At 43.2% G+C, this 12,601-nt stretch overlaps 1 protein-coding gene across 1 annotated transcript in view; it reads left to right on the top strand.

Moving 5' to 3' along the window:
- Nucleotides 1–12,601, top strand: part of LOC124009801 (semaphorin-6B-like) — an 84,743-nt gene that overhangs the window by 53,374 nt on the left and 18,768 nt on the right. Inside the window, exons 3-5 of the mRNA XM_046321978.1 lie at nt 1,548–1,659; nt 1,843–1,903; nt 2,265–2,327. Coding sequence (XP_046177934.1) covers nt 1,548–1,659; nt 1,843–1,903; nt 2,265–2,327 — 236 coding nt within the window. The remainder of the gene's footprint in view (nt 1–1,547; nt 1,660–1,842; nt 1,904–2,264; nt 2,328–12,601) is intronic.

Here is a 12,601-nt window from a genome sequence, read left to right on the forward strand (position 1 = left end):
ATAGAGAGTGGTGGAGATAGAGAGAGAGATTGAATAGAAGCAGAGGAGAGAGAGAGGGCAGAGCGTTTGGAGATACGTAGATGGATGGATGTCTATTATGTCGCTCCCTGCAGTCAAGGACAATGAGACAGTGGTTCCACTCAATCTCCTGAAGAGGAGTCCGTATGGAGATGTCACTATGTCCTCTCCACCCTACCTGCAGTGTGTCCTGCCTGTCCTTCCATACTATATGTGTCTGATCTATCCTCTCCTCTCCTCCTACAGTGTGTCCTGCCTGTCCTTCCATACTATATGTGTCTGATCTATCCTCTCCTCCTGCAGTGTGTCCTGCCTGTCCTTCCATACTATATGTGTCTGATCTATCCTCTCCTCTCCTCCTGCAGTGTGTCCTGCCTGTCCTTCCATACTATATGTGTCTGATCTATCCTCTCCTCCTGCAGTGTGTCCTGCCTGTCCTTCCATACTATATGTGTCTGATCTATCCTCTCCTCTCCTCCTGCAGTGTGTCCTGCCTGTCCTTCCATACTATATGTGTCTGATCTATCCTCTCCTCTCCTCCTGCAGTGTGTCCTGCCTGTCCTTCCATACTATATGTGTCTGATCTATCCTCTCCTCCTGCAGTGTGTCCTGCCTGTCCTTCCATACTATATGTGTCTGATCTATCCTCTCCCCCTGCAGTGTGTCCTGCCTGTCCTTCCATACTATATGTGTCTGATCTATCCTCTCCTCCTGCAGTGTGTCCTGCCTGTCCTTCCATACTATATGTGTCTGATCTATCCTCTCCTCTCCTCCTGCAGTGTGTCCTGCCTGTCCTTCCATACTATATGTGTCTGATCTATCCTCTCCTCTCCTCCTGCAATGTGTCCTGCCTGTCCTTCCATACTATATGTGTCTGATCTATCCTCTCCTCTCCTCCTGCAGTGTGTCCTGCCTGTCCTTCCATACTATATGTGTCTGATCTATCCCCTCTTCCCCTCCTGCAGTGTGTCCTGCCTGTCCTTCCATACTGTATGTGTCTGATCTATCCTCTCCTCTCCTCCTGCAGTGTGTCCTGCCTGTCCTTCCATACTGTATGTGTCTGATCTATCCTCTCCTCTCCTCCGGCCATGTGTCCTGCCTGTCCTTCCATACTGTATGTGTCTGATCTATCCTCTCCTCTCCTCCTGCAGTGTGTCCTGCCTGTCCTTCCATACTGTATGTGTCTGATCTATCCTCTCCTCTCCTCCTGCAGTGTGTCCTGCCTGTCCTTCCATACTGTATGTGTCTGATCTATCCTCTCCTCTCCTCCGGCCATGTGTCCTGCCTGTCCTTCCATACTGTATGTGTCTGATCTATCCCCTCTTCCCCTCCTGTATCACTATCATTGTCTGTCTCCATCTTTCTGCCATCACTCTGTTTCTCCCTCCTCCGCCTCCCTCTTCCACTTTTCACTCTTCCCCTCCTAGCTTTTTTTCCTCCATCCTTCCTGTCTTTCTCTCTTCATCCCCTGTAATATAATGATAGAGTATAAACAACCCTTTCTTTCGCTCTCTCATCCTTCTTCTCAGTGGTGAGGAGGTACCCTGTGTTTGTTGGTAGAGCTCATCATTCCTCTCAGAGACAGGAGCTGCACATTCAGACAGTGCTCCAGGTCAACCGCACTCTCTACATAGGAGCCAGGTAATAATCAGACACTGCCTGTACCCCACCTTACACACTGTGCACAGTACCCTACCGCACACACTGTACACAGTACCCTACCGCACACACTGTACACAGTATATAGTTGTTTCATGATCAAATACACTGTAAAATACTGAAAACGTCTTTGTTTTTCTCCTGTTGTCTGTGTTTGTAAAACAGAGATGATCTATACAGAGTGGAGCTGGACAATATGTCAGGGGATGAAATGTTCTACAGCAAGGTGAGACAGACAGACAGACAGACAGACAGACAGACAGACAGACAGACAGACAGACAGACAGACAGACAGACAGACAGACAGACAGACAGACAGACAGACAGACAGACAGACAGACAGACAGACAGACAGACAGACAGACAGACAGACAGACAGACAGACAGACAGACAGACAGACAGACAGACAGACAGACAGACAGACAGACAGACAGACAGACAGACAGACAGACAGACAGACAGACAGACAGACAGACAGACAGACACTAAGTGTATGACCTCGCTGATGTAACAAACACCTCTGATTAAATCAGATCCCAGTATGATTGTAACCCTCTGGTCATGTCATTTTGTGATCCTCTGCTAGAAGCGAACGTGGGAATCCAATAAGAATGACATTCGAGTCTGCAGAATGAAGGGCAAACATGAGGTTAGTTCCCATTTCTAGCCCAGAGGGCAGCGTTTGTCAGTGGTTACTCACAGAAAAATAACTTTAGACTACAGTGTGTTGTTGGGGGTGCTGTGGGGTTATCGATTCTAGTAATCCCAATGACATGTTGTCCTGCAGTGAGAATGTGATACCTGCAACTGATCTGAGTGATGAGTAATATGGGGTGATACGATCAGGGAATAATGGAGGCCTAAGAGATAAAGGAGAGAGGGAGGATCGAGAGAGAAAGATTTTACTTTTACTTATTGGTAGAGAGGGGAGAAAGAAAGAGTGAGGGGGAAGAGAAGAAGTGGGGGAGGAGGAGAGAGAAAATCGAGGGCTGTGTCACACAGCCCTGGGGTAGACCATGGAAATCCGGATGGAAGAGAGGGAGATAGGGAGAGAGGGGGAGTGATAGAGAGGGAGAGAAAGGGAGAGAGCGATCAGTGGAGTAAGCACTTGAGATATATAAATAGAGGTAGAAGACCAAACAGTCACAGATAAAAGGAGAGACAGAGAGACAGATTGAAGGTAAAGAGGAAGAGCGTGGGAAAGAGAAAGAGTTGTGTGACATTAAGGTTGACAGATGAAAGGGAAAGAAACAAAAAGATAAAGTAACAACATCAAAGGTTTTTTACATCAAAAGTGGAGAAAGACAAAGACAGGCAGAGAGTTTTGAGTTTTTTAAAAACATTTATTTTATACTTAATAATGAACACAAATAATGGCACACTGTGCCTTTTCAGAAATTAAGCAACAAATGTGTCATTCCTAAATAAAAATAAATTAGAAAAAACCTAGATATAGCTCCAACTCATTTTATCGACAATTTTTTTCCCCCCTCCTCCACAAAACAATCCGCTCCTTCATAAGGCCACGTCTCCTCAAACAATGGCAGAAGAACTCAAAATCACCTTTTATGCTCTCTTTTACTAATCCTTTAAAAACACATCTTACAACCTGCTCATAACCCATGCGTGTCTATTTTATGTTTCCTACTCAGAAAAATGGTCATCTTAGCTTGTCCCTGTCACGTGTGCTCCCTCTCCGGCCTCTAGGTCATCAGGCTGCTCATAATGGCGTGCAACTGTCACCATCATTACCTGGAATCCATCACCTCCTTGATTACCTGCCCTATATATGTCCCTCCCTTTGGTTCCTTCCCTATATATGTCCCTCCCTTTGGTTCCTTCCCTATATATATGTCCCTCCCTTTGGATCCTTCCCTATATATGTCACTCCCTTTGGATCCTTCCCTATATATGTCCCTCCCTTTGGTTCCTTCCCTATATATGTCCCTCCCTTTGGATCCTTCCCTATATATGTCCCTCCCTTTGGTTCCTTCCCTATATATGTCCCTCCCTTTGGTTCCTTCCCTATATATGTCCCTCCCTTTGGATCCTTCCCTATATATGTCACTCCCTTTGGATCCTTCCCTATATATGTCCCTCCCTTTGGATCCTTCCCTATATATGTCACTCCCTTTGGTTCCTTCCCTATATATGTCCCTCCCTTTGGTACATTCCCTATATATGTCCCTCCCTTTGGTACCTTCCCTATATATGTCCCTCCCTTTGGTTCCTTCCCTATATATGTCCCTCCCTTTGGTTCCTTCCCTATATATGTCCCTCCCTTTGGTTCCTTCCCTATATATGTCCCTCCCTTTGGTTCCTTCCCTATATATGTCCCTCCCTTTGGTTCCTTCCCTATATCTGTCCCTCCCTTTGGTTCCTTCCCTATATATGTCCCTCCCTTTGGTTCCTTCCCTATATATGTCCCTCCCTTTGGTTCCTTCCCTATATATGTCCCTCCCTTTGGTTCCTTCCCTATATCTGTCCCTCCCTTTGGTTCCTTCCCTATATCTGTCCCTCCCTTTGGTTCCTTCCCTATATATGTCCCTCCCTTTGGTTCCTTCCCTATATATGTCCCTCCCTTTGGTTCCTTCCCTATATATGTCCCTCCCTTTGGTTCCTTCCCTATATATGTCCCTCCCTTTGGTTCCTTCCCTATATCTGTCCCTCCCTTTGGTTCCTTCCCTATATATGTCCCTCCCTTTGGTTCCTTCCCTATATATGTCCCTCCCTTTGGTTCCTTCCCTATATATGTCCCTCCCTTTGGTTCCTTCCCTATATATGTCCCTCCCTTTGGTTCCTTCCCTATATATGTCCCTCCCTTTGGTTCCTTCCCTATATCTGTCCCTCCCTTTGGTTCCTTCCCTATATCTGTCCCTCCCTTTGGTTCCTTCCCTATATATGTCCCTCCCTTTGTTTCCTTCCCTAAATATGTCCCTCCCTTTGGTTCCTTCCCTATATATGTCCCTCCCTTTGGTTCCTTCCCTATATCTGTCCCTCCCTTTGGTTCCTTCCCTATATATGTCCCTCCCTTTGGTTCCTTCCCTATATCTGTCTCTCCCTTTGTTTCCTTCCCTATATATGTCACTCCCTTTGGTTCCTTCCCTATATATGTCCCTCCCTTTGGTTCCTTCCCTATATATGTCCCTCCCTTTGGTTCCTTCATTATATATGTCCCTGCCTTTGGTTCCTTCCCTATATATGTCCCTCCCTTTGGTTCCTTCCCTATATATGTCCCTCCCTTTGGTTCCTTCCCTATATATGTCCCTGCCTTTGGTTCCTTCCCTATATATGTCCCTCCCTTTGGTTCCTTCCCTATATATGTCCCTCCCTTTGGATCCTTCCCTATATATGTCCCTCCCTTTGGTTCCTTCCCTATATATGTTCCTCCCTTTGGTTCCTTCCCTATATATGTCCCTCCCTTTGGTTCCTTCCCTATATATGTCACTCCCTTTGGTTCCTTCCCTATATATGTCACTCCCTTTGGTTCCTTCCCTATATATGTCCCTCCCTTTGGTTCCTTCCCTATATATGTCCCTCCCTTTGGTTCCTTCCCTATATATGTCCCTCCCTTTGGTTCCTTCCCTATATATGTCACTCCCTTTGGTTCCTTCCCTATATATGTCCCTCCCTTTGGTTCCTTCCCTATATATGTCACTCCCTTTGGTTCCTTCCCTATATATGTCACTCCCTTTGGTTCCTTCCCTATATATATCTCTCCCTTTGGTTCCTTCCCCAGGAGTCATTGTTTCTGTTTCATGTCTGTTTGTTGTTTGTGTTATGTTTATTTATTAAAACACTCACTCCCTGAACTTGCTTCCCGACTCTTCGCTCACTTGTTACAGTCCCCCAAAAATGTTTTAACAGTTGACATTTTATTTTCTGTTGCTTAGTGAAACCCCAAAATAAAAACAGTGTTATTGAAAATCTCCCCTACAGCTGTAAACAAAGACTACAGTATTTCAAAGAGGCTTTATCCTCTCACACTCTATAAAACAGTGTTATAGAAAATCTCCCCTACAGCTGTAAACAAAGACTACAGTATTTCAAAGAGGCTTTATCCTCTCACACTCTATAAAACAGTGTTATTGAAAATCTCCCCTACAGCTGTAAACAAAGACTACAGTATTTCAAAGAGGCTTTATCCTCTCACACTCTATAAAACAGTGTTATTGAAAATCTCCCCTACAGCTGTAAACAAAGACTACAGTATTTCAAAGAGGCTTTATCCTCTCACACTCCATAAAACAGTGAAAAATTGTTTATCTTATGTTACAAAAAAGGACATCTATCTGGACACCAATATCTGAGTTAATAACAGATACAAAAACATTGACTGCAATGATGCCATGCAAAACCCTCTATTGCATGTTGGCTTTACCTTGTCACCAATGCCCAGTTTTACCCTCCAAGGAGTGTCTTTTCTATTCTTCAATTGATCTTTATTCAAATCCTTGACATAAGTCTTTCCCGTTCACCTCATCCAAACCCACCTCTTCCAACCCTCTCAACTCCGTTATTATGCTCCAAACCCTAAGGCCTCTGTAAAATGAAGGTACCCCTCCCCCCCCTTGAAATCTGGCTACTATCAACCTAAAATAAATCCTTCTTTAAACCTAATCCCCCGACCTGCTGTAATACAGGACCTGCCACCCATCTCCAAACCACATTTTCCGGTCCATAAAGCAACCTTTGAATAAACTAAAACCCGGAAAGCAGCAGCCCTCCTAGCAAGATGTAGAAGACCTTGTCCCCCCCTCCTCTTTTGACAAATACAAAACACTTTGCGGAACCCAATGATATTTATCTCAAAATAAATCTACAATAATCGCCTGTGTCTTAGCCAGAAGGCCAGATGGTGGCTCTAAACATGACAACCGACGTCACGGTGCAGAGGCAACCACATTGTTAACAATAATAGTGCGCCCCCTGCATGACATACGAGATAACAACCACAGCCATCTCCTCATCCTCCCTTCCACCATTTCAAGCACCCCATTCCAATTTGTTTCCATTGTCCCCTCATCCCCTAGGTACACTCCAAGATACTTAAAACCTCCCTTACACCATTCCAGCCCCCCCCACCCCTGGCAAAGCAATGATCCCTTCAGACCATTTTCAAATCTGTAAAACTTTTTTTCCGCAATATACCTTTGCAGAGGATATTCCCCTAAACCGATCAACCAATTCTCCTTCCAGACTCACATTAAGCATCTCCAATCTAACATTAAATCTAGAATCGGCTTCCTATTTAGCAATAAAGGATCCTTCACTGATGCTGCCAAACATACCCTCGTAAAACTGACCGTCCTACCGATCCTCGACTTCGGTGATGTCATTTATAAAATAGCCTCCAACATTCTACTCAACAAATTGGATGCAGTCTATCACAGTGCCATCCGTTTTGTCACCAAAGCCCCATATATTACCCACCACTGCGACCTGTACGCTCTCGTTGGCTGGCCATCGCTTCATACTCGTCGCCAAACCCACTGGCTCCAGGTCATCTACAAGTCTCTGCTAGGTAAAGCCCATCCTTATCTCAGTTCACTGGTCACCATAGCAGCATCCACCTGTTGCATGCGCTCCAGCAGGTATATCTCACTGGTCATCCCCAAAGCCAATTCCTCCTTCGGCCGCCTCTCCTTTCAGTTCTCGGCGGCCAATGACTGGAACGAACTGCAAAAACCACTGAAGCTGGAGACTCTTATCTCCCTCACTAGCTTTAAGAACCAGCTGTCAGAGCAGCTCACAGATTACTGCACCTGTAAACAGCCCATCCAACCTCATCCCCATACTGTATTTATTTATTTATCTTGCTCCTTTGCACCCCAGTATCTCTACGTGCTTTATTGTAATTACTTCACCACCATGGCCTATTTATTGCCTTTACCTTCCTTATCTTACCTCATTTGCACTCACTGTATATAGACTTGTATTTTTTCTACCCTATTATTGACTGGATGTTTGTTTATTCCATGTGTAACTCTGTGTTGTTGTATGTGTCGAACTGCTGTCCTTTATCTTGGCCAGGTCGCAGTTGCAAATGAGAACTTGTTCTCAACTAGCCTACCTGGTTAAATAAAGGTGAAAAAAAACATGAGACTCAAACTATCCACCTCTGCCTGATTTTTCACTACAATAGCATCAGCATAGGCTGAGACGAATAGGAGGAGTATCCTTCAATGTGATGTCTAATGCTATTTAGTAGTGGCTCTATAATGGTTGCATATATCATTCCTGACAAAGAACACCCCTGCCTAAAATCTCTACATACTTTAAAAGGAGCGCTCAAGCCACCGTTAAATTTCAGCACACATTCAATGTCACCATATAGCACCCTGATAATGGCAATAAAACCAGAGCTGAAACCAAATGCCTCAAAAGTGGCCATAAGTATTGATGTTCAACTCGGTCAAATGCCTTTTCCTGATCAATTCAAATTAGACCAGGGAATATTGTCCCCTATCTGCCTGCCGGGAACACAGTAGGACTGCTGGGCCTCCGACCGCAAGGCACTACAGAGGGTAGTGCAAACAGCCCAGTACATCCCTGGGGCCAAGCTTCCTGCCAACCAGGACCTCTAAAATTGTTAAAGACTCGCCAAGTCTAGGTCCAAAAGGCTTCTAAACAGCTTCTAACCCAAGCCATAAGACTCCTGAACATCTAGTCAAATGGCTAACCAGACTATTTGCATTGCCGCCCCCCCCCCCTCCATACCACTGCTACTCTCTGTTGTCGTCTATGCATAGTAACTGTAATAACTCTACCTACATGTACATACTACCTCACCTAACCAGTACCCCTTAGAACACTTTAATAACTCTACCTACATGAACATACTACCTCACCTAACCAGTACCCCTTAGAACACTTTAATAACTCTACCTACATGTACATACTACCTCACCTAACCAGTACCCCTTAGAACACTTTAATAACTCTACCTACATGTACATACTACCTCACCTAACCAGTACCCCTTAGAACACTTTAATAACTCTACCTACATGTACATACTACCTCACCTAACCAGTACCCCTTAGAACACTTTAATAACTCTACCTACATGTACATACTACCTCACCTAACCGGTACCCCTTAGAACACTTTAATAACTTTACCTACATGTACATACTACCTCACCTAACCAGAACCCCTTAGAACACTTTAATAACTCTACCTACATGTACATACTACCTCACCTAACCAGTACCCCTTAGAACACTTTAATAACTCTACCTACATGTACATACTACCTCACCTAACCAGTACCCCTTAGAACACTTTAATAACTCTACCTACATGTACATACTACCTCACCTAACCAGTACCCCTTAGAACACTTTAATAACTCTACCTACATGTACATACTACCTCACCTAACCAGTACCCCTTAGAACACTTTAATAACTCTACCTACATGTACATACTACCTCACCTAACCGGTACCCCTTAGAACACTTTAATAACTCTACCTACATGTACATACTACCTCACCTAACCGGTACCCCTTAGAACACTTTAATAACTCTACCTACATGTACATACTACCTCACCTAACCGGTACCCCTTAGAACACTTTAATAACTCTACCTACATGTACATACTACCTCACCTAACCGGTACCCCTTAGAACACTTTAATAACTCTACCTACATGTACATACTACCTCACCTAACCAGTACCCCTTAGAACACTTTAATAACTCTACCTACATGTACATACTACCTCACCTAACCAGTACCCCTTAGAACACTTTAATAACTCTACCTACATGTACATACTACCTCACCTAACCGGTACCCTTTAGAACACTTTAATAACTCTACCTACATGTACATACTACCTCACCTAACCAGAACCCCTTAGAACACTTTAATAACTCTACCTACATGTACATACTACCTCACCTAACCAGTACCCGTTAGAACACTTTAATAACTCTACCTACATGTACATACTACCTCACCTAACCAGTACCCCTTAGAACACTTTAATAACTCTACCTACATGTACATACTACCTCACCTAACCGGTACCCCTTAGAACACTTTAATAACTCTACCTACATGTACATACTACCTCACCTAACCGGTACCCTTTAGAACACTTTAATAACTCTACCTACATGTACATACTACCTCACCTAACCAGAACCCCTTAGAACACTTTAATAACTCTACCTACATGTACATACTACCTCACCTAACCAGAACCCCTTAGAACACTTTAATAACTCTACCTACATGTACATACTACCTCACCTAACCGGTACCCCTTAGAACACTTTAATAACTCTACCTACATGTACATACTACCTCACCTAACCGGTACACTTTAGAACACTTTAATAACTCTACCTACATGTACATACTACCTCACCTAACCAGAACCCCTTAGAACACTTTAATAACTCTACCTACATGTACATACTACCTCACCTAACCAGAACCCCTTAGAACACTTTAATAACTCTACCTACATGTACATACTACCTCACCTAACCAGTACCCCTTAGAACACTTTAATAACTCTACCTACATGTACATACTACCTCACCTAACCAGTACCCCTTAGAACACTTTAATAACTCTACCTACATGTACATACTACCTCACCTAACCAGTACCCCTTAGAACACTTTAATAACTCTACCTACATGTACATACTACCTCACCTAACCGGTACCCCTTAGAACACTTTAATAACTCTACCTACATGTACATACTACCTCACCTAACCAGTACCCCTTAGAACACTTTAATAACTCTACCTACATGTACATACTACCTCACCTAACCAGTACCCCTTAGAACACTTTAATAACTCTACCTACATGTACATACTACCTCACCTAACCGGTACCCCTTAGAACACTTTAATAACTCTACCTACATGTACATACTACCTCACCTAACCAGTACCCCTCTGTATATTGTTATTTTACTGCTGCTCTTTAATTACTTGTTACTTTTATCTCTTATTCTTAGCCATATATTTGTTTTAACTGCACTTTTGGTTAGGGGCTTGTAAGGAAGCATTTCACTGTAAGGTCTTGCTATTTTGTTGTGATGCGAAAAATGACTCACTCTCGCTATGCTGTTGTATTCGGCGCATGTGACTAATACAATTTCATTTGATTTGTTAAACAAACATCAGAAAATCCCACTGGGATTATTACACTTGATTTACAGACCTGAGATTGATGCTCAAAACAATAAAACCTATCTAACCTGGCCAGAGAGATGGTGTTCTCTCTCTCTCTCTCTCTCTCTCACATGGGCCCATGTGTACTGTCCCGTGCCTTCATGTTGGCTCCGCCAAATATCACACAGTTCATGCATTACAATAAGGCATTTTTTTAAAGTCCTTGAGGTTTTGTGGTTTCTATTTTAATCACTGACTGTGCAGTTCAAATCCCCAGCAAGCAGTAAATTATCCTCAGTGTTACATTTCTCAATGGTATTTATTTATTTAACACATAGTGATGTTTTCATACCTCACTCTAACTTTTAATAACCTCCCCTCAACTACCTCTTCAACCTCATATGACAAAGGCAAAACCCCTTTTGAGAACAGGATAGCCACACCCCCACGTTTTTAGCTTTTATGACAACACACCACAGCTCCCCTCCACACACTCCTTTTGCCACATAACTTCATTTTCAATATTACTATGCGTTTCTTGTAGAAAACTTCCCTTACCCTTCATTAAGTCATACTGTCGCCCCATTTACGTTTAAAGAAGAAATCTTAAAACTGCTCATGGCTGAGAAAAAAAATACATAGAAAGAGACAGTAAAGAGACATCTCTTTACAGAGTTAAGGCTGCGACTGAACTCTTCCATTTCCTTTAGAATTTAAATAACTTTCTTCCGTTTAGTCAATTTCAGAAATGATTTTATCAATCCCATACCTCCCTTCCACCCCATTTATCTCGCTATTTTGTTGTGATGCGTAAAATGACCCCTATCCTCGTCAGAGGAAAACCCACCATCTCTACTATCTGTTTATCCTCAACTGATTTATCAATGTCTACCTTCATCACCCTTTAAATTCTTCCTATGAATCCTGGGTACTTTGAAAACAGCTGCTTCATTTTCCATTGTTTCAAACTCCTCTTGAACTCCTCTTTCATTTTCCATCACAGACTCAGCGACCCCAGCCGCAGTCCCACCGGATTTTTCTTTCCTACATTTCCCATCAAATCTGCCTACCTTCTCCCTTCACGTGTTCATCCCTTCGCGATGGTGCATTAGCTGCACCACCACTAGAGCTGTTACCGGGCTCTGAGCGAACGTTCTCGGGACAATAACGTTCCAAATGCCCCTCTTCAGCAGCCAAAGCTGTTCATTTATTTAGTAGAAGCGTATAATACAATCAATATGTTAAAACTGAAAGCTAAATTAAGTTGGTCAGTATGAGACACAACATGTTTCAGTAAAGGAGATTTGCATCCAAAAATAACCTTTTTTTAATTGTAGATACAAGTTGACCATGACGAGATAACTCGCTCTAACACTTAACCTCAAATGGCGGCACGTTTCAAGGTATACCTTTCTTCGCCGGATTCATAAAATGAAATACCGACGTATGTGTATTCCGCAATACAACACTTTTCAGTGGAATCTAAGAATATCACTACACTTGAGGCTGATTTTACCCAATGCTAGCGGCAACAGCTGAGCTACGTTCTTCCACCGAACATCCTGCCGTAGCAGGAATCTCTACTCCATGCCACAGACTAAGTTTTTCAAATCCCAACCCTCCACGTGGCCATTGCAACCAGCCCCACACGCTGGTTTTGCCTTCGAGAAAAACAACCTCAAGTATCACACCACCCATATAAATGCTTAGTGACTGTGAGACAAAGATAACTTTAAAACAACTAAAATAATCAATATATGTACACACACTGGG

The sequence above is a fragment of the Oncorhynchus gorbuscha genome, linkage group LG22 (genome assembly GCF_021184085.1).
Source record: "Oncorhynchus gorbuscha isolate QuinsamMale2020 ecotype Even-year linkage group LG22, OgorEven_v1.0, whole genome shotgun sequence".
Lineage (NCBI taxonomy): Eukaryota > Metazoa > Chordata > Actinopteri > Salmoniformes > Salmonidae > Oncorhynchus > Oncorhynchus gorbuscha.